The sequence below is a fragment of the Oncorhynchus kisutch genome, linkage group LG7 (assembly GCF_002021735.2).
Source record: "Oncorhynchus kisutch isolate 150728-3 linkage group LG7, Okis_V2, whole genome shotgun sequence".
In the NCBI taxonomy this organism is placed as follows: Eukaryota; Metazoa; Chordata; class Actinopteri; order Salmoniformes; family Salmonidae; genus Oncorhynchus; species Oncorhynchus kisutch.
Genome location: NC_034180.2, coordinates 17,263,631 through 17,285,244, shown reverse-complemented (window position 1 = coordinate 17,285,244; position 21,614 = coordinate 17,263,631). Strand labels below are relative to the sequence as shown.

At 41.7% G+C, this 21,614-nt stretch overlaps 1 protein-coding gene across 2 annotated transcripts in view; it reads right to left on the bottom strand.

Moving 5' to 3' along the window:
* LOC109894239 (FERM domain-containing protein 6) overlaps positions 1 to 21,614 on the bottom strand; it is an 86,157-nt gene that overhangs the window by 30,171 nt on the left and 34,372 nt on the right. For both annotated transcript variants that reach the window (XM_031828558.1, XM_020487557.2), the window contains exon 2: positions 3,581 to 3,888. In XM_031828558.1, the coding sequence (XP_031684418.1) occupies positions 3,581 to 3,682 (102 nt within the window). In that variant the 5' untranslated portion in view covers positions 3,683 to 3,888. The remainder of the gene's footprint in view (positions 1 to 3,580; positions 3,889 to 21,614) is intronic.

Sequence of the window (21,614 nt, the reverse complement as noted above, 5' to 3'; positions counted from 1 at the left end):
TCCTAGGCCGTCATTGAAAATAAGAATTTGTTCTTAGCTGACTTGTATGGTTAAATAAAGGTAAAATTTAAAAAAAGGGGTCTGAAGATCTCATCTCGGTCAGGCTAGCTCTGGAGGGCTGTGCGGCCCCCCCAAAGAAATGCCACCCCACACCATGACTGACCCACTGCCAAACCGGTCATGCTCCACGGTGTCTCCAGACTCTGTCACGTCGGTCACGTGTTCAGTGTGAACCTGCTTTCATCTGTGAAGAGCACAGGGTGAATTTGCCAATCTTGCAAATGCCAAACATTCTGCACAGTGTTGGCCTGTAAGCACAACCGGGCCCTCATGGAGTCTGTTTTTGACCGTTTGAGCAGACACATGCACATTTGTGGCCTGCTGGAGGTCATTTTGCAGGGCTCTGGCAGTGCTCCTCCGGCTCCTCGTTGCACAAAGGCGGAGGTAGCGGTCCTGCTGCTGGGTTGTTGCCCTCCTACGGCCTCCTCCACGTCTCCTGATGTACTGGCCTGTCTCCTGGTAGCGCCTCCATGCTCTGGACACTACGCTGACAGACACAGCAAACCTTCTTGCCACAGCTCGCATTGATTTGCCATCCTGGATGAGCTGCACTACCTGAGCCACTTGTGTGGGTTGTAGACTCCGTCTCATGCTACCACTAGAGTGAAAGCACCGCCAGCATTCAAAAGTGACCAAAACATCAGCCAGGAAGCATAGGAACTGATAAGTGGTCTGTGGTCACCACCTGCAGAACCACTCCTTTATTGGGGGTGTCTTGCTAATTGCCTATAATTTCCACCTGTTGTCTATTCCATTTGCACAACAGCATGTGAAATGTATTGTCAATCAGTGTTGCTTCCTAAGTGGACAGTTTGATTTCACAGAAGTGTGATTGACTTGGAGTTACATTATGTTGTTTAAGTGTTCCCTTTATTTTTTTGAGCAGTGAATATATATATATATATATATATATATATATATATATATATATATATATATATATATATATATAAATAAATGTGGGAGAGGCTCCATATGGAGGGTGTGCCTCCAGAGGCCAAATCAAGCTCTGTACCGCATCGCCATGCGCCTCCCAAATGTTTTAACAATGCGGAGGGCTCTGTATAGCTCCGCATTGACATGATCGTTGACGGTAGTTGGGGGCAGTGCATCCTGTATAAACACAAATTCACTTCCTTGACAACAGCTCTACACTGCTCTGTGAAGTATGGATGCCCTGACTTCTGAGGGCATATCCCCGTAAATGATGCATGGCCAATGCAGCTGTCGGATTGACCATTCACCCAAATGCACAATGCACTTTCTCCTGCCAATTCGTGCACATTCATTGTTTCTTAACTTCATTGTGTGAATTGTTTGCGTTTGATTGTTAGTATATCAATCCCAATTACATATATCATCAGTACTACATTTACCGTTAATTCCTATATTGTCTAATCTACAATGTTTGTTCTTTTGGTTATGGTAATTATTTTAATGATTTCAATATTATTATTCCAGTCGTTCCGTTGTCATTGTCTTGTCACGACTTCCGCCGATGTCGGCTCCTCTCCTTGTTCGGGCGGCGGTCGACGTCACCGGCTTTCTAGCCATCGCCGCTTCATTTTTTCATTGTTCCATTTGTTTTGTCTTGTTCCCTGCACACCTGGTTTACATTCCCTAATCACATTGCATGTATTTATTCCTCTGTTCCCCCCATGTCTTTGTGTGGAATTGTTTTTGTTACGTGTTTCGTGTTTCGTGTTACGCGCCAGGCTGGTTTTTCCCCTGCATTCCGTGGTATTTCACGAGGGATGTTTAATTGTTCATCGTTTGCTTATTTTTGTGACTGTTTCGCACCTTCCACTTTTACCTTTGGCTGGAGGTTTTTACGCAGTGGCGTCTGTCCGTTTTATTTGCCTCTGCCTAAATAAAGTGTGCGCCTGTTCACAACTCTCTGCTCTCCTGCACCTGACTTCTCCACCAGTAGCGCACAACCCTGACATGTCTGAGTGGACACATTGTTTGCAGAGTGCACAACCTATGCTACACTTGTGACAAACACATTTTGGTTAATTTCATTCCTTTTACAAGTTGTAAATGTAGTTATTGTCTTTTGTTTGGAGCGCTCCAGTCAATGTTGAGTAAGGATGCACACACATAGAAGTAGGCTTATAGGATACCTGAAAAAAATCTTCCATCTCTCTCTCTTTCTATAACCACTCAGTGTGAAAGCAAAAAATGTCATGCTTTGTCATCCAGTGGAATCGCCATAAAATAGGCCTACCTGATTACTGCTTATTACTGCTGACTTGGACGGAAATAGGTTCCAGTACTCATTTTTGGGTGGTGGTACTGTTTATATTTAGGTGCAGGAGCTCCACAATACTTTTGAGCTAATATTCTATAAGAAGAACAGGAGCTCAAGCAGTAGAACATTTGAGGTGCCGGTACTTTGCTCCAGTGAGCTCCTGCCCAAGTCATACACTGCTTTTTTTTCCTTTGCGCAAATAGCCTACAGCTGTGTCTGTCCCGAGCTCACTGGCTAAACTCTAAGGGCCCAGAATATTTTCGCTAGCACTAACTTTGGGGCTGGACCCAACTTAATAGTTGATACAATGTTTTAAATTCGTTGCAGACAGGCTATGTGTAGGCAATGGGATTTTTTTATCAGGATATTTTCGACTTCCTGGCTGCAATGTTTTTATTTGTTAGCTTTATGTAGGATATTTGTACATAGTTGGCAATGGCAATAGAAGTTCATTTTTAGGTTTGTATCATTTTCATCTAGATTTGGATATAATTTTTTGATTATAACCACATGACAATGATTTTGAGATACGAAGACGTTATTATAAATAAATGAAACTGTTCCACGAAAATGTGCAAATGAAACCCATAACTGGCACGCAGATCGGTATAAATGTTAAGATAAATTGGCATTCGACATGAGAAAGGTTGCCGACTCCTCGTGTAGCCTATTACCAGCAACTTCAGGAGAGTAATGGCAGAATCTGCGAAAGCAGAAAGAGCGGGAGGATGGCCGGGTCAGGTAAAAAAAATATGTTCTGGTTATCTTGATCTCTGGCGCTCTCGTGAGGCATTTGTCTTATTTCATCAAAGCTTTAAGCATCAGACAAGCGCAATGCATACAGTTTGTTTGATTAAAACACATAGGGTGTGTCTATATATGGAAAGATACACGCTTAACATTTTCGAGCAATCGATTTGTCGAAAGGACAGATGACTTTCGGTCAGCGACAGCCCTAAATAAGATACACTGTGATATAAGGATGAATGGAATTGCCAGTTTGAAAGTAAAATACAAAATTACTGCAATTCCTGACCGTTGCTTTTGGATAATACACTTTGTCTTAATCACAAATATAATCCCAACTTAGTGAGAACAGTTCCACAACACTCTTGATACCAGTGGTCTCACCTTATATACACCTGAATAGTACTGAGATCCTATATAAATGTATATTTATATTATAATCATTCATCAGATGCTCTTATCCAGAGCAACTTACAGTTAGAGCGTTCATTTTAAGGTAGCTAGGTGAGACGCAGTACTCACATTGACGATGACGTTAAGCGTGTCGTCGTTGGGGAGAAAGACACAGACACAGCGGCGGTCCTGCATAGCTTTGTTATTGTGGAAGCCGGTCAGTTTGTTCATCTTCGTGTGGCTGGGAGGTCGACAGGGCTCCTCCAGGCCCCCGGGTTGGGACAGCCACCACCACCAGTACAAGTAGCGGTACCAGTACCAGCAGCAGTAGTACCAGCAGCAGCCCTGGTTCAGCTATTGCCCAGGCCCAGTGAGGAGACACAAGGCTTAGCAGGCCAGGACATGGGAGGCACCAGAACACAGTGCGGGGCCACACACTGTAGAGGACAGATAGAGGAAGGGACATCACATTAGCACTGTTGCATGGACACACTGTAGAGGACAGATAGACAGAGGAGGGGACATAATATTAGAGCTGCTGCATGGAAATACTGTAGACGACAGACTGGAGTGATCTTCATTGGCTATACCCAGCCTCGTCTCAGGGTAGTAAATTGGTGGTGTGTTGATATCCCTGTAGTGGTGTGAGGGCTGTGCTTTGGCAAAGTTAGTGGGGTTATATCCTCCCTGTTTGGCATCGTCAGACGGGGCCACAGTGTCCCCCCATCTCAGTCTTCAGTATCTATGCTGCAATAGTCTATGTGCCTGGGGGCTAGGGTCAGTTTGTCCTATCTGGTGTAATACTTCTGTCTTCTCTGGTGTCCTGTGTGGTCCCCCCCTCCCACTGTTCTGCCTGTGGCTATGGAACCCTGACCTGTTCACTGGATGTCCTACCTTTTCCCATATCTGCTGTTTGACCTGCTCTCTCTCTCACTCTCACCCGCACCTGCTGTCTCGACCTCTGAATGCTCAGCTATAAAAAGACAACTGACATTTACTCCTGAGGTACTGAGCTGTTGCACCCTCGACAACCACTGTGATTATTTGTTGATCCTGCTGGTCATCTGTGAATGTTTGAACATCTTGAAGAACGATCTGGCCTTAATGGCCATGTACTCTCTACACAGCCAGAAGAGGACTAGCCAGCCCTCAGAGTCTGGTTCCTCTCTAGGTTTCTTCCTAGGTTCCTGCCTTTCTAGGGAGTTTTTCCTAGCCACTGTGCTTCTACACCTGAATTGCTTGCTGTTTGGGGTTTTAGGCTGAGTTTCTGTATAAGCACTTTGTGACATCTTCTGATGTAAAAAGGGCTTTATAAATACATTTGATTGATTGAACTGAAGGCAACTGAAGACAGACTTAAAAATATGCGATCTCACGTCAGGAGAATGTCATCATGTTGCCATAGTAGTCCCTGGCTGATTTCTGGGTAACATCTGAACATCTGTTTGCCTGTTTCTGTCTGGAGAGGTACTGAAGGAATGTGGTGGTGTTGATTGTGTGACTGGGAGGGAGTGAGATGGGGATGGGCGTGTAACTAACTAACTGATTCCCCTTCTCAGTGCAACGATGCAGCGATAACACAACTGTGCTTGGTGATCTATTTCATGTGCATGCACGCACACCTAACACCTAACACCACACACCTAACAGCTCTCTGCTGTATCAGGCTCTCATCACAACAAGACGGGAGCGCAAGATTAGTATCACACAAAACAAAGTTGGATGATTGATAACATTTTACAATGAGAGAGGAAACTCCTGAGAACGAGTGCACGAGAGAGTGAATAACAGCAGTGTTAAAACATAAGATTGATTATCCATCATGTCTTTCCTCTTCTCTTCCTACTCGTATGATTAAGATTATGCCTCTCTCTTCCTACTCGTATGATTAAGATTATGCCTCTCTCTTCCTACTCGTATGATTAAGATTATGCCTCTCTCTTCCTACTCGTATGATTAAGATTATGCCTCTCTCTTCCTACTCGTATGATTAAGATTATGCCTCTATAGCACGACATAATTAAATTAACTAAAATCAATGGCTTATGTAATCAAATATTTTTCTTTGTGCCCAACTGTGTATATAAATGTATCTGTATCATTAGAAATGATCTTAGCTCTTAAGATGTTTCTCTGTTTTGTTCTCTATTGAAATCATATCCCATTACACTTTCAAGCAGGAATATAATCCTCACTCCCAAATTAGTAATAACACTGCTCAGCACACTTGAGCTAAATGGTGAAAGAGGATGCCTGTGTTGGGCGGGGTGAGGAGGGATAGGGGATGGGAAGAGAGGGACAAGGTGAGCCATGTTTTGCATTCAGCATCACCATGCCAAGGGAAATATAGTATTCTTTCTAACAAAGACATTTACATGTATTTCAGGATGTTTTGTATCCCTGGAAATAATCAGAATTCATGTCAAAATGACAGTTTTGAAAATATAGCTCGTCTCCCAAAAAAGTGGCATCTTGGCACAACTTGGGGTAAGTGAAGCTGCCTACAAATGTTTGTACTGAATTAAATATCACTACCTTTTTAAAACCATATATATCTTTATTTTCACAAACACAATTCAACACAATGCTGTAGCCTAGCAGTTAAGTGTTGGGCCAGTAACCAAAAGTTCGCTGGTTCGAATCCCCAAGCCCCATGGCCATTGGCTCAACTTACCCAAGGGAAAACATGTTGACTATATTAACCCACACAGCTACAAGGATGCACTTTCATGCTAGGTTAAGGACTTAATTTTAAAGCTTAAAGAGACCCCAACTGATGGAAATTTGTCTAAATAATCTTAAAATGGTTTACTTTGGTTTAAATACAAGCATCATGAAAACTCTAACACAAATTCATTTGACTTGAAATGAAAATCTTTTTTTTTTTTTTACTGAACTACCTTACCTAATTTTCCATGTGGTTTCTTCCTTCACAGACTCCATGAAATTATGACCTCTTCCTAAATATTTGGTCAAAGGATTAATTTGGTGTATGGTGGCTCAACCTACTCCTTTGGTTCACCTTACCCCACCTCTCCCCTACTGTAATTTAGCAGTCAGACTGAGTGAGAGAGTAGTCATCAGATCACTAATGGTTTAGACCCTATAGTGTCATGTCTAGTGAGACATCATGACTACTATATGAGACATCAATGTTCCATAGACTATTCTAGCTCTTGACAGATACCCCTCTCTTCTTCCATCTAGCCTGGGATCCACAGTGATATGCTCCTTTTTTCCATGGCTTCAACTTGGCTTCCAGGCTGGGGATCGTCCATCCCCGGTATGAAGGCTTTGTGTGAGGGAGAGGCCTGGATAATAACATTACTGCTGCCTTCCATCCCCTATTCATCCACAGCCCAGTAGAATAGTGATGCAACACCAAAGCTGTGTCCACAGCAGTCCAACTGCCAGACAGAGATAGACCCACTTCCTGCCTTCAGCCCGGGATAGCGGCAAGAACGGATAAATTCTGTCAACGTGGCAAGTTAGCCTCAGAGGCAGGCAGTCTCATGACACAGAAAAACCACCCGAAATACAAACAGAAAGAAAGACAGAAAGTGAGAGAGAATTCCAGAATGCCTCTGAGTCTGTACGTCTCTCTGTCTCTCCCTCCCATCTAATGTAACACCACAGGGGTGGGGTGCTCCTATGTGAACCTTTACAGAACTAAAGACAGAGGCTGCACCAGACCAAAAACTCCCCTGGAACACGTAGAGAGAGAGAGAGAGAGACTGGAACCAGGAGGAGGTGAGAGATGGGGGGTGGGAAAGACATTATGGGAGAGTGGGGTAAATTGAGCCACCCCTTGTTTCGAGAAAACCATACACTAAATGAATCATTTGACAAGATATTTACGCTGTCATTTCATGGAGTCTGTGAAGGACTAACCACATGGAAACAGTGGTAAACAAATTACGTCCCAAAAACTGATTTCCACCAAGTCAAAATCATTTAATGTGTTAGAGGTTTCATGATGCTTGTATCTATACCAAAGTAAATAATTTAAAGATATAATATATCAGTTGGGGTCTCTATAAGCTTCAATATGAGGTCCTAAACCTAGCATGAAAGTGCATCCGTGTAGTTGTGTGGGCTAATACAAACTAAAACTAAAAAAAATCCCCTTTTCAGGACCCTGTCTTTCAAAGATAATTCGTAAAAATCCAAATAACTTCACAGATCTTCATTGTAAAGGGTTTTAACACTGTTTCCCATACTATAGTTCAATGAACCATAAACAATTAATGAACATGCACATGTGGAACGGTCGTTAAGACACTAACAGCTTACAGATGGTAGGCAATTATGGTCACAATTATGAAAGCTTAGGACACTAAAGAGACCTTTCTACGGACTCTGAAAAACACCAAAAGAAATATGCCCAGGGTCCCTGCTCATCTGTGTGAAAGTGCCTTCGGCATAATGCAAGGAGGCATGAGGACTGCAGATGTGGCCAGGGCAATAAATTGCAATGTCCGTACCATGAAAAGCCTAAGACAGAACAACAGGGAGACTGGACAGACAGCTGATCGTCCTCGCAGTGGCAGACCACATGTAACAACACCTGCACAGGATCGGTAGATCCGAACATAACACCTGTCGGACAGGTACAGGATGACAACAACAACTGCCATCAATGATCCCTCCATCAGTGCTCAGACTGTCCTCAATAGGCTAAGAGATGCTGGACTGAGGGATTGTAGGCCTGTTGTAAGGCAGGTCCTCACCAGACATCACCGGCAACAACGTCGCCTATGGGCACAAACCCAATGTCGCTGGACCAGACAGGACTGGCAAAAAGTGCTCTTCACTGACGAGTCGTGGTTTTGTCTCACCAGAGGTGATGGTCGGATTTGCGTTTATAGTCGAAGGAATGAGCGTTACACTGAGGCCTGTACTCTGGAGTGAGATTGATTTGGAGGTGGAGGGTCCGTCATGGTCTGGGGCGGTTGGTCACAGCATCATCGGACTGAGCTTGTTGTCAGGGAAGACATCCTCCTCCCTCATGTGGTACCCTTCCTGCAGGCTCATTCTGACATGACCCTCCAGCATGACAATGCCACCAGCCATACTGCTCGTTCTGTGCGTGATTTCCTGTAAAACAGGAATGTCAGTGTTCTGCCATGACCAGCGAAGAGCCCGTATTTCAATCCCATTGAGCACGTCTGGGACCTGTTGGATCGGAGGGTGAGGTCTAGGGCCATCTGGGAACTTGCAGGTGCCTTGGTGGAAGAGTGAGGTAACATCTCACAGCAAGAACTTGCAAATCTGGTGTAGTCCATGAGGAGGAGATGCACTGCAGTACTTACTGCAGCTGGTGGCCACACCAGATACTGCCTGTTACTTTTGATTTTGACCCCCCCTTTGTTCAGGAACACATTATTACATTTCTGTCTGTGGAATTTGTTCAGTTCATGTATCTTCATACAAATATTTACACATGTTAAGTTTGCTAAAAGGTGCTTAAGATGCAAGTGATTGTGTTGAATTGTCTTTGGGAATTAAAAATAGACATGGTTTTAAAAAAGGTAGTGGTAATATTTCATTCAGTACACAAATGCGTAGGCTCCTCAACTTGTACCCTGCCCCTATGAATAACTTACCCCATCTACGGGGTAAGTTGTGCCAAAAGAGCACATTTTTTGGACAAGCTATGATTTCAAAACTGTGATGTTTATATGAATTCTGATTATATTCAGGGATACACAACATTCTGAAATATATGTAGATATGTTTGTTAGAAATAATACTATATTTCCTTTGACGGAGTGATGCTGAATGTAAGAAATAGCCCCATTCAACCCCAATCTCCCCTAAAATATTAGAGAGAGGAAAAGAGAATGACTCACAACAGGCCAGACTGGAGAAATAGAAACATTTCAGATGAAATACATTTCTAGAATGAGAATGAGATGGAGAATGAGAGAGAGAGTGAGAGAGCAAGAAAGCGAGGGAGCACTCAAAGCACAGCCGTTTAAAAAACTGCTGCAGTCAGGAGAATTCCACACTAACATCTGCTTCTCATTCCAACAATGGAGGCCTTTGATTCCTGGCTCACACACACACACACACACACACACACACACACGGTTGGAGAGAAACGGACTATCACAAAAAATTGTGTTTATTGTTACGTTATCAGCAAAAAATATTGTAGTCAGATTACAGATACTTTTGAAGAACTAGATTACTTCTAGGATTACTTTTAAATTCAGAAGGGATGTTCGTGAAAAAAAATAATCGGACACCTTTCTGTTTCCCAATGACATTCAGTAATGTCATCGAGGTCGCAAGTTGAAGTTTGTTCCGCCTGAGCGAGTCTGACCACAAGTCAGAGACCCCTATGATGACACATCAAATGTGTTTGATGGATCGTGGGAAAAGAGCAGGAATATGCTTTTGTAGGCTACAGTCCAAGCTATGTCTTCCAATGGTGCGACTGTGTCGGCATCCAAAGATGATCTAACTTGAATAAACGCTTGTTACAATTACCGTAAAAAGATTACAGTGATATTATTGGTACTGTAAAAATTATTACAGTAACATGCTGTATAGGCTTACTGTAAAATGTACAGCATTATACTGACAGCGGTTGCCAGCACATTACTGTCATTATATAATATAGCTGTATTGCTGTAATGATTACAGTAGGCTCATTTACAGTATAATGCTTTATTGCATAATACTGCATAGTTTTTCTTACTGTAAACACTTTTACAGCATCGCTGCTGTAAAGCAAATGTTTTTTATATACTGTAGCTTGAAACTCTGCTGCCAGTATAATGCTGTAAATGTACAGCGAAAAGTTTTACAGTTCATCATATGAGCCATTGTGATGCAACACTTTGTATTAAGGGAACTAGGGTGGGAGAATAATGTCAAGCTTTGTCCTATCGTGATTACGTACCCATAAAACATTGTGATATACGACGGTATCAGTCCCTATTTGCCAATCCAAATAGGGGGCTATGGCGTGAAATCGAATGCTACAACTGGACGAATTATAACGAAAGATAATGTTGTTGAAAGCCTGGGCAGAAGCTACAGTAAGTGAAATTTCAGCATGGAACAAGTTACTTTGAAAAACGTTGATTACTTCGAGGCTACTTTTAAATGCAGAAAGGATGTTTGTGAAAAACTTTCTGTTTTCTCAACGACATTCAAATCAGCATTGAAAAAAGGCGCAAGTTGTAGTTTGTTCTGCCTGAGCGAGTCTGACCAAGTCAGTTACCACTATGATGACACACCAAATGCGTTTGATGGATCGCGGGAAGAAAAGCAGGAATATGCTTTTGTAGGCTACAGTCCAAGCTATGTCTTCCAATGGTGTGACTGCTGATTATCCAACATGAATAAACGCTTTGAGGTAAGGAAGACAGCAGTGGTGTAGCCTACGAGCGATCTGGATATAACTTATTATTGATATCTACATAGCGCATTGATGTGAATTACACTGCTGCTCTCTTATTTAACTATTTGCGCCTTACGGATTGTGGTTGTTGTGGATGGCTGTTCACAAATGTATGAGTATTTTTATCAAATAATGCTTGAATTGAAGTTTAAGCTTCCTAGCAATCATTGTTTATGTGACCAGTGGATAGCCAATGAAAAATGCACTCTTGCAACAGCTGCATAGTAGTGTGGATCCCAGCCTATGGAATTTCAAAATCTAGACTCCTCTCTGGTATTGTGCTCCACACTGTCAAAAACAAGTTTTTTTAAATTTTAAATTTAGTTTATTTGTCAATCTAATTTGTACTGCTTAAAAAATATATATCCATAAGGGCTAACAGGCACATGCTCAAACTCGCCCACTTTTGATAGACTTACTGCAAACAGCTGCAAATCATAGAGATATCAGTTATCAGTGACACCAACAAAAAACTTAAACAATAGGCCAATAAGAAATGCAGCATATGGCATTCATTTTTCACATGCAAATAGCATTTTTCAGTAGTTCTCCAAAGCATGCCATTGCATTTATGTTTCAACCATGTTTTGAAGCAATGAGCCCAATCAGTCCCCCATGACAACTAAATCATCATTCATGAATTCATAAACAGAGTAGGCTAATAAATCCTTAATTTTGTGGTTATGCTCAGGTTAAACAATTTGGCTAATCTATATTTCCATATTTCCGAGTCATATTCTTGTTGATCAAGGGGTATTAAATTAATTGGAATGATGGAATCTGATAGACGTTTTGGTTTTTAATTCAAAGATATAGCCTAATCTTGTCATTATCTGTAGTAGAAAGCAATAGGTTAGAATAAGCCTACATAACCAACCTATAAAGTAAAATGCAACATCCATTTATGGCCAGCTATGTAAACTCTAACATTGATTTATCTTGTAATAGATGTTGTTCAATTCGTAATATTCATTATTGTCTTCTTCTAATGTCTCTTAAGGGGAAAGTACCCATAAAAGTAACTGAAAGTAATCAGATTACATTACTGAGTTTGGGTAACCCAAAAATGATGTATTGATTACAATTTTGGACAGGTAACCTACCCAACCCTACACACACACACACACACACACACACACACACACACACACACACACACACACACACACACACACACACACACACACACACCTCCATACCTCCATACCTCCATACCTCCATACCTCCATACCTCCATACCTCCATACCTCCATACCTCCAACTCCAGCACACAAAGGCTACTTGCTAGAATTCCTTACAGCTCCACGCGATAGAGAATGGTATATTAGGACTCAAACAGCAATGTTAGGGATCTAAAGGCAAAGGAACACTGGGGGGGAGCTAGCTAGTGGGAAAGGCAGACCAGAATGTGGGCAATGATGGATGCACATCATGTTTCTACTATCCCTCGTCAGTGCATTCAGAAAATATTACATATTTTGTTACATTGCAGCCTTATTCTAAAATAGATTAAATAGTTTTTTCCCCCTCATCAATCTACACACAATACCCCACTTACTGACAAAGCAAAACAGGTTTTTAGAACCTTTAGCTAATTTATAAAAAATAAAACTACTTAAATTTCACATTTACATAAGTATTCAGACCCTTTACTCTTTAAGAATTTTGGCAGCGATTACAGCCTCTAGTCTTCTTTGGTATGACGCTGCAAGCTTGGCACATCTTAAAATTTGGGGAGTTTCTCCCATTCTTCTCTGCAAATCCTCTTAAGCTCTGTCAGGTTAGATGGGGAGCCTCGCTGCACAGCTATTTTGAGGTCTCTCCAGAGATGTTTGATGGGGTTCAAGTCCGGGCTCTGGCTGGGCCACTCGAGGACATTCAGAGACTAGTCCCGAAGCCACTCCTGCGTTGTCTTGGCTGTGTGCTTAGGGTCGTTGTCCTGTCGGAAGGTGAACAGTCATCCCAGTCTGAGGTCCTTACCTCTCTGGAGGTGGTTTTCATCAAGGAGCTCTCTGTACTTTTCTCCGTTCATCTTTCCCTTGATCCTGACTAGTATCCCAGTCCCTGCCACTGAAATAAATCCCCACAGCATGATGCTGCCACCACCATGCTTCACCATAGGGATGGTGCCAGGTTTCCTCCAGAAGTGACGTTTGACATTCAAGCCAAAAGGGTTCAATCTTGGTTTCATCAGGCCATCAGAATCTTGTTTCTCATGGTCTGAGTCTTTAGGTGCAACTCCAAGTGGGCTGTCATGTGCCTTTTACTGAGGAATGGCCTCTGGCTGGCCACTATCATAAAGGCCTCCACAGAGGAACTCTGGAGCTCTGTCAGAGTGACCATCGTGTTCTTGGTAACCTCCCTGACGAAGGCCCTTCTACCCCGATTGCTCAGTTTGGCCAGGCGGCCAGCTCTAGGATGAGTCTTGATTGTTCCAAACTTTTTCCATTTAAGACTGATGGAGGCCACTGTGCTCTTGGGAACCTTCAATGCTATAGACATTTTTTGGTACCCTTCCCAGATCTGTGCCTCGACACAATAGAGTCTCGGGTTTCTCTACGGACAATTTCTTCAACCTCATGGCTTGGTTTTTGCTCTGACATCAAATCTAACTTTATTGGTCACATACACATGGTTAGCAGATGTTATTGCGAGTGTAGTGAAATTCTTGTGCTTCTAGTTCAGACAGTGCAGCAACATCTAACAAGTAATCTAACAATTCCACAACAACTACCTAATACACACAAATCAAAGTAAAGGAATGGAATAAGAATATAAATATATGGATGAGCAATGACAGAGTGGCATAGGCAAGATGCAATAGATGGTATAAAATACAGTATATACATATGAAATGAGTAATGCAACATATGTAAACATGATTAAAGTGCCATTATTAAAGTGAATAGTGATCCATTTATTAAAGTGGGCTATGATTTCAAGTCTGTATGTAGGTAGCAGCCTCTCTGTGTTAGTGATGGCTGTTTAACAGTCTGATGGCCTTGAGATATAAAGTGTTTTTCAGTCTCTCGGTCCCAGCTTTGATGCGGGCTGAACAGGCAGTGGCTCAGGTGGTTGTTGTCCTTGATGATCTTTTTGTCCTTCCTGTGACATCGGGTGCTGTAGGTGTCCTGGAGGGCAGGTAGTTTGCCCCCGGAGATGTGTTGTGCAGACCGCACCACCCTCTGGATAGCCTTGTAGTTGTGGGCGGTGCAGTTGCGTACCAGGCGGTGATACAGCCCGACAGGATGCTCTCAATTGTGCATCTGTAAAAGTTTGTTAGGGTTTTAGGTGACAAGCCAAATTTCTTCAGCCTCCTGAGGTTGAAGAGGCGCTGTTGCGCCTTCTTCACCATACTGTCTGTGTGGGTGGGCCATTTCAGTTTGTCCGTGATGTGTACGCCGAGGAACTTAAAACTTTCCACCTTCTCCATGCACTGTCAACTGTGGGACCTAATATTGATAGGTGTGTGCCTTTCCAAATCATGTCCAATAAATTGATTTTACCACAGGTGGACTCCAATCCGGTTGTAGAAAGGTCTCAAGGATGATCAATGGAAACAGGATGCACCTCAGCTAAATTTCGTGTATCATAGCAAACGGTCGGTGTTATGTAAATAATGTATCTGTTTTTTATTTTTAATACATTTGCAAAAAATTCTACAACCCTGTTTTTGCCTAGATTAAAATTCAACAATTTATTTTAGAATAAGGCTGTAACATACCAAAATGTGGAGTCTGAATACTTTCCGAATGCACTAAATACTGTAGGTCAATGGTAACAGAGGTTTATAGCAATACAGTACATAATGCTAACTCACAGACATCTCTGACAGGAAAAGTACGGCTGGACAGAAATCTCTAGCCTGGTCCCAGATCTGTTAAGCTTTTGCCAACTCCATTGCTGTCATCAATAGATGTTTGGCACAAACAGACTGGCACTCAGGTTAGAAATTGCTTCTGGACCCCCAAAACCACTTCCTACTCCTTCCTAGTTTCTATCTTAAAAAAATGTAAAAATAAAAACAACTGGCAGAAGTGGAAATGGACCCTGGTCAAAAACAGTGCACTACATAGGGCAGGGTTACCCAACTGGCAGCCTGTAGACCGAGTTTGACCTGCTGGTGGTTGTATTTGGCACCCCATGTTTTCTGAAGAAAAATAATTTTAATTAACACATTTGGGGGAATTTTCATTGTTAGACATTTCAAAAAAAGCTAAAAACACCATGAAATCAGCTCCAAGTGATTTTAATTTGGGAAATCTGTTCACAAGTATTTCCACGCATAATACAGAGACCTGTGATCATATACAAATGTAAGCAAGGTTATTTATTTACTGCTGTCTTCTAGCCCACTCTGGTTAATCAGCTGAATACAGTCTGAAGTAGGTCTGGTTGGCTGGCAGCGCTCCACTGAAACAGGGGGAGAAGGAGAGCGAGAGAGTACTTGAGAATGAGAGACAAATAGATATAACAATGAAATAGGTTGTAGTATATGTGATCTGCATCTGTCTATATTAGTTACTATGCTGTTAGTTAATTTGAGTTGCTTCTTCATTAATTATCCAAATTATCCTAAAAAAGTAGATTTTCAGCCCATGCCTAATATTCTAAGAGTTGATTTGGGTTGTGCCGGCACGGGTTTATGGTTTGCGCAACATTGCAACCTGTTTGAGAACAACCCGTGGCTGTGTAAGAAGCACGCCAGTATCTCACATAACTATAATGAGATTCACTTTCTAGGATCTCTCTCCCTCTCCGCTCTGATAGACATGAGCCTGCAACTCTCATCTCTCCAGTATTGCACTTCATCATTTATTTCCTTATAGAATCATAGCCGCACGAAGGGTTCTGAAGGAAATGCAGCACCCCTGATACATTTGCCAAAGTTCTAGAATTACTGCTGTCTGTTCAGAAACAAATTAAATCATTCAGAATAGCCTACTACAACATGAGAGGGCCTATAATTTAGTCACAGGGGATCAATAGCTTCTTTTAGCAGTGGATTGTTGCCCAATAACAAGAAATAGCCAACACTCGGGAACGTGTGGCAAATCTGTCAGTGAAAAAAACTGCCTGCAGACAAAACAGGCCTTTCGCAATATTTCCAATACAAATCGAGGGGAAACACAGCATGGAAAGCAAATGGCTCCTACTGAAAAGAGAAGACTATGCTGTAGGCTATCAAAATATTTGATCAACTACCAAATATTGTTTTACAAAAGAGAGAGAGAGATAGGCTTTTGGTACGAGCGCATCGGCCATCACCAGCTGGTGAGTTGTGCATCATTGGGTGAGTCAGTGAAACTGGAGAGGATATTTAGGACCATAATTTCCTCCTCATATTGTAGCCTACAATATGTCTCCACACACCTAGGCCTAGGATATTGATGGACTCAAGACAAGGTCGTTTTTATTGATCTCAGTTTGTCAGTGTCAAAGTAGCCTGCCATTATTAAAAAATATTCCGTGAAAGTAGAATTGCATGAAATGCATTTATAAAAAGGTCACATTTTCCCGGACCATAGACTATTAAAAATGTGCAACTTCTGTAAGTGCCTCTACTCTTATGCTCTATGCCACTACTCAAATGTGATGATATGAATGCAATGCTTTATTATAAAAGGGATTTTCAGAACTATATTTTTCTCCATTTCCGCCTGACTTATGTGCCCAAAGTAAACTGCCTGTTACTTAGGCCCAGAAGCCAGGATATACATATAATTGGTAGCATTGGATAGAAAACACTTTGATGTTTGTAGAAATGTTAAAAATAATGTACAAAAACACAATTGGACTCCTTTGTCTGCATGTTGAACGAGTCGATTATTGAAATCGATGGCGCCAACTAAACTGACTTTTTGGGATCTAAAGAAGGATTTTATTTAACAAAACGACCATTCCTGTTGTAGCTGGGACCCTTGGGATTGCAAACAGAGGAAGATCTTCAAAAGCAAGTGATTTATTTAATTGCTATTTGTGATTTTATGAAGCCTGTGCTGGTTGAAAAATAAATTGATGTGGTGCGCTGTCCTCAAACAATCGCATGGTATGCTTTCGCTGTAAAGCCTGTAAATCGGGCAATGCAGTTAGATTAACAAGAATTTAAGCTTTTAAACGATATAAGATGTAAGATGTATGTTCATAAATGTTTAATATTACGATTATTTATTTGAATTGCGCGCCCTCCAATTTCACCAGATGTTGTCGACAGGTGTCCCGCTATCGGGACGCTTAGCCGTAAGAAGTAGATTTAAAAGGAATAGTGCCGAGACTGGTGCAAAAAATATGGGAGAAGGAAACTCTCTCGCCCATGTTTACATCAATACAATGCTTTTTAACTTTAGTAGTACATGTAAGATAACCCAGCAGATACTGATCACATACAGAGATGATAATCATGTCTTTCGCTAACTAAGTACCAATAACTGCAGATAACCCAATGCATGCTGTAATGAATACTAATAGAAAACCCAGCCTCATTTGAATGCTCATTGTGGTCTATCGCCCTCCTAAACCAAATTCCTGCTTTTTGAGTGACCTTGCAGAACTACTCACTCAGCTAAGCTCTGTATCTACTTCTATTCTTCTCATGGGGGATTTTAACATATGCATTGATTACTCCCATAGCAAAATTGCAGATTACTTTTTGTCTGTACTGGACTGTTGTGATTTTCCAACATTATCGGGTGCACATTATGGATCTAGTATGCTGTTCTGGAGTGGGAACTGGGCATCAGCAATCTGACCTCAAGGGCAAGGGCTTATCTGATCGCATGGCCATTATCATGACTGCCTCCATCTCAATACCAGGACCTTGTAAAAACAGACTGATAACCTTCCAGAAGTTGAACAATATAAAACAATATTGCCCCTTTAAAAACCTGGGAGATCTCATTCAAACACTCTGCAACATGGTTTAACAAGTACAGTATGTACGTTCTATGAAAGCTGCTGGGCGCAAACTGGAGAGAAGATGGAGGAAAACAAACCTAACGGTGCATGCCCTCAGACTGCTTACAAAGAGGCACTGAACACTGCACGTAAGGAACCCAGGATGCTATTTTCTGCTGCTTTACACAGAGCCTCCCAGCTGCAGTTTCACCAAATTTTAAATTGACAACCTCAACATCTGTCAACTACCTGCCCCTTGGACTCTATTCCCTCAGGACTCAAAATCCAGCCTCATTCTCAGGCCAACCAACTATAACCAAGATCATAAATGACTCTCTTAATTCAGGCACTGTGCCTTATTCCCTGAAAACTGCCTCCATTACACCGACCTTAATTGCCCTAAGCAATTACAGACCCATTTCCAACCTGCCCTTTCTATCAAAGGTCCTTGAACATGTGGACTCACCACAGCTACAGAAATGATTTGATTTACCTCTCAAACAACAATCTGCATGAACCCATCCACTAGGGCTGGGCGATATGACGATAGAAAAACGTCTATCGTTTTATATTATGCTCTATCGTTTATTTTGTTGTGTTGCAAATCACACTCTTTACGGAAATACCTTTTGTCATTTGGACGACACTTTGCGTTCTTCATTGAATTTACAGAAAATGTGCTATATCGTGATATGTATCGTTATCGGGATATGAAATTACCTATAATTGGGATATGAAATGACGTATAAATCGGGATATGAGATTTTGGCCATATCACCCAGCCCTACCTTCCACCAGTCTGACTTCTGTGCACAGCTACAGAATAGAAACAGCCCTGGGCCCGGTTTCCCAAAAGCATCTTAAGGCTAAGTTCATCATTAGAACCTTCGTATGAGCATCGTTAATTCTCTGAGTCGTTTCCAACAGCATTGTTATTAATATTGCACTTGAAAACGCTTGTATTCTAACGCCTGCCTCAGACCACTCGTAGAACAGCAAAGTGTGTTGTTAGATACTTTTTTGCCCTCCCGCGTCACTTTATACACAGATCTCTACTAAACATAAGATCACATGGTTTATCGTCTCTCTGTGAACGCTGATAACTTCAGAACAAAGTTGAAAACAAACACAATGTTTCCAATGTCTTGCCAATTGACACTAACAAGCAACGTATAAAATATGCTTCAAATTAAAGCAGAGATAAATTCATTAAAATATGAATACAGTAAGCTATAGGTCTATTTCAATCATATTGAAATACATGTTCAACAAACTGAGTTCTAGTTTGCTACTTGTAGGCGACGGTCTGTAATTTGTCTCAATATATTTTATGATGTGTGCACAATAATGTGCCAAATCTGCGATTTAGGCTATTTTTATTGGGTAAGCGTTAGAATAAGCCGCCTCAATATTTGCAGCCGTACGTGGCAATATCTCTCTAGGAGCTGATCCGTCGTCAGTATTGTAAAATAATTATAATGTAAAGGTAAAATTTTATTTGCGTTGCAGCGTTGCCTTTCTTTTGACCGCATCAGGAACTGGTTTAGGGAACAGAACCGAAAATAACAAAATGATTTGAGGAACAGAACCCGAAACTAAAGTGATCGATACTGTTCCGGAACCGTTATTTTAAAAGCATGGGAACCGGTTAATAATGTTATTTTATACAACGGGTGGGTTTAATCCTGAATGCTGATTGGTTAAGACCACATTCCAGCCAGTGTCTATTCCACAAGCTACCACTGGCTAAATCTGTTCCATCTGACAATTCACTGTCTAATCAGCCCAGCCAGGCAATTTATAAACTTGATCTCCACTATAAAAAGAATCTAGACATTATTTCACATTTATTTTAGACTAACATTTAGTTTTCAACAGCGGAGATTTGTATAAACCTTCCTGTCTGTCTCTCTGACATTTGCAACATTGTTTAAATTTTTGAATTCGACCTCCAGCTGTCCCATAGTAAGGAACTTGTCGGGAGTCGAGACAGACAGGCAGGCAGCGTTTCTCAGCCAGTCGAAATCATGAATCAGCTGGCATAATTTGTATGGATATATAAAAGTGCAGCGAGTTTGCAGTCTTTCTAACTTCAATTTGAAGTGATTGTGTTCACTGTATTGTTGACTAGCTCCTCTGACCAACAGTGTCCTGGCGCGTGAGCACATTCTCTATGACAGGCTAAATCACTTCTCATTAGCTCATTGTTAAGGATGTTTCCAAATAAATAAGTCACTAGAAAACAGCTTAAACAAATGAAAATGCGCCTGTTTTGCTGTTATTCTGGTTGCACTTTTTGATGTGACTAAGTCAGCCATAGTTGGCTAGCTAGCAAGCAAGGGATAAGAACGTTGCCAGCCACTATGGCAATGGAACATTTAGAACGAACGACTGGGTCGCGTCAATAGATACAGAACAAAAAGACTGAGTGACTGGGTCACATCTCTAGCAACCGAACCGATAGAACGACCAGCCGGCTTGGATAGCAACCCTAGATATGTGTCCATCTTGTGGATGGATGAAATAGTATGAATAGTATGTTTGGAGGATATACTGGCACGGTTTGCCGCCCCTCGCCTTTGTCCTGGGGCTAACAACACCGGTGCCAATACATCCTCCAAACACCGGCTTCTCTGGCATTACCACTTAATTAAGTTCCGGGCATTTTTTTCTAGTCCCACAAAAATCGCAACAAAGCGTTGCTTTGCAAAGTTCTCACTGTCATTCATAAACCTATTCCATTGTCTGCATGCCAGCTGGAAATCTTTTCCAGTGGGTGTGCATGTGTGTAGGTTATCTGCACCTTCCCTCTGAAGTATAGGTTATTGTAGCCTACTGTGGTTCATAAATTAGGGAGAGCTGTTTAATTAGAGAAGGATGGATTTGTTTTTCAATTCTTTAAGGATACTATAGTTAACACATTTCACATTGGATTTATTCAACTACAAAAAAAGTAAGATGTTTTTAATTCTAGTGCCGCTCTGCACACACAAGCTTGTTAGTTTTCTTGTTTGCTCTGGTCCAACGTTAAACCAACTCGGAAGTTCGAAGATTCACCGTTCCTCCATAGAAGCCGCTCCTCTGTTGGTATAATTTAGATAAAGCATGTCATAAGATGCCCAGAGCCTCAAGGCAAGCTTCCTCCATCCTCTCTCACACTCTCCTCAACCGCAAAATTTCAGTTGCATCTCACGCCCTACACTGTGACTGGCAGCACAGTGTGTGTATTTGTCTTTCATTATGAATAAACCATGCTGTTACGGCAAAATACAACATGCTCTTAACGACTTTCCTATGCAGATTAAATTACTTACCCGCTCCATACCAAGCTGCTCTACCCGCACTGATTGGTGACGTCATTTAATGTTGAGCTAAACAGTTTTTTAAAATGTGGTTTCAGAGGTTTAAAAACAAACAGTAAGGCACCGCTACTTTTCTGGGTTCGAACCGGTTCAGAACTTTATTTTGTTGATCGGAACAGTGGAACCAAACAAAAAAATGGTTCTGTTCAGAACAAACAATTGGAAAATCATTTTGTTTCCAACCCCTAGTTAACGCACTCGTAAGCCTAAGTTCCATGGCTACCGGGAAACCAGGCCCAGGTAAGAGTAAAAAATGACATGTTGATGGCAGCAGATGAAGGTGACACCAGCATCTTTTTACCATTAGACATGCTAGCAGCGTTGGGCACAGTGGATCATGAGACTCTCATCAGCAGACTGAAGAACTTGCATGGATTCTCTGGCAAAGTATCTCCAGTGGTTTTGCTCCTTTCTGACTGACAGACAAGAATTTGTGAAACTTGGCTATTACAAATCCAACCCTGCCACAGTCACTCAAGGGTTGCCACAGGGC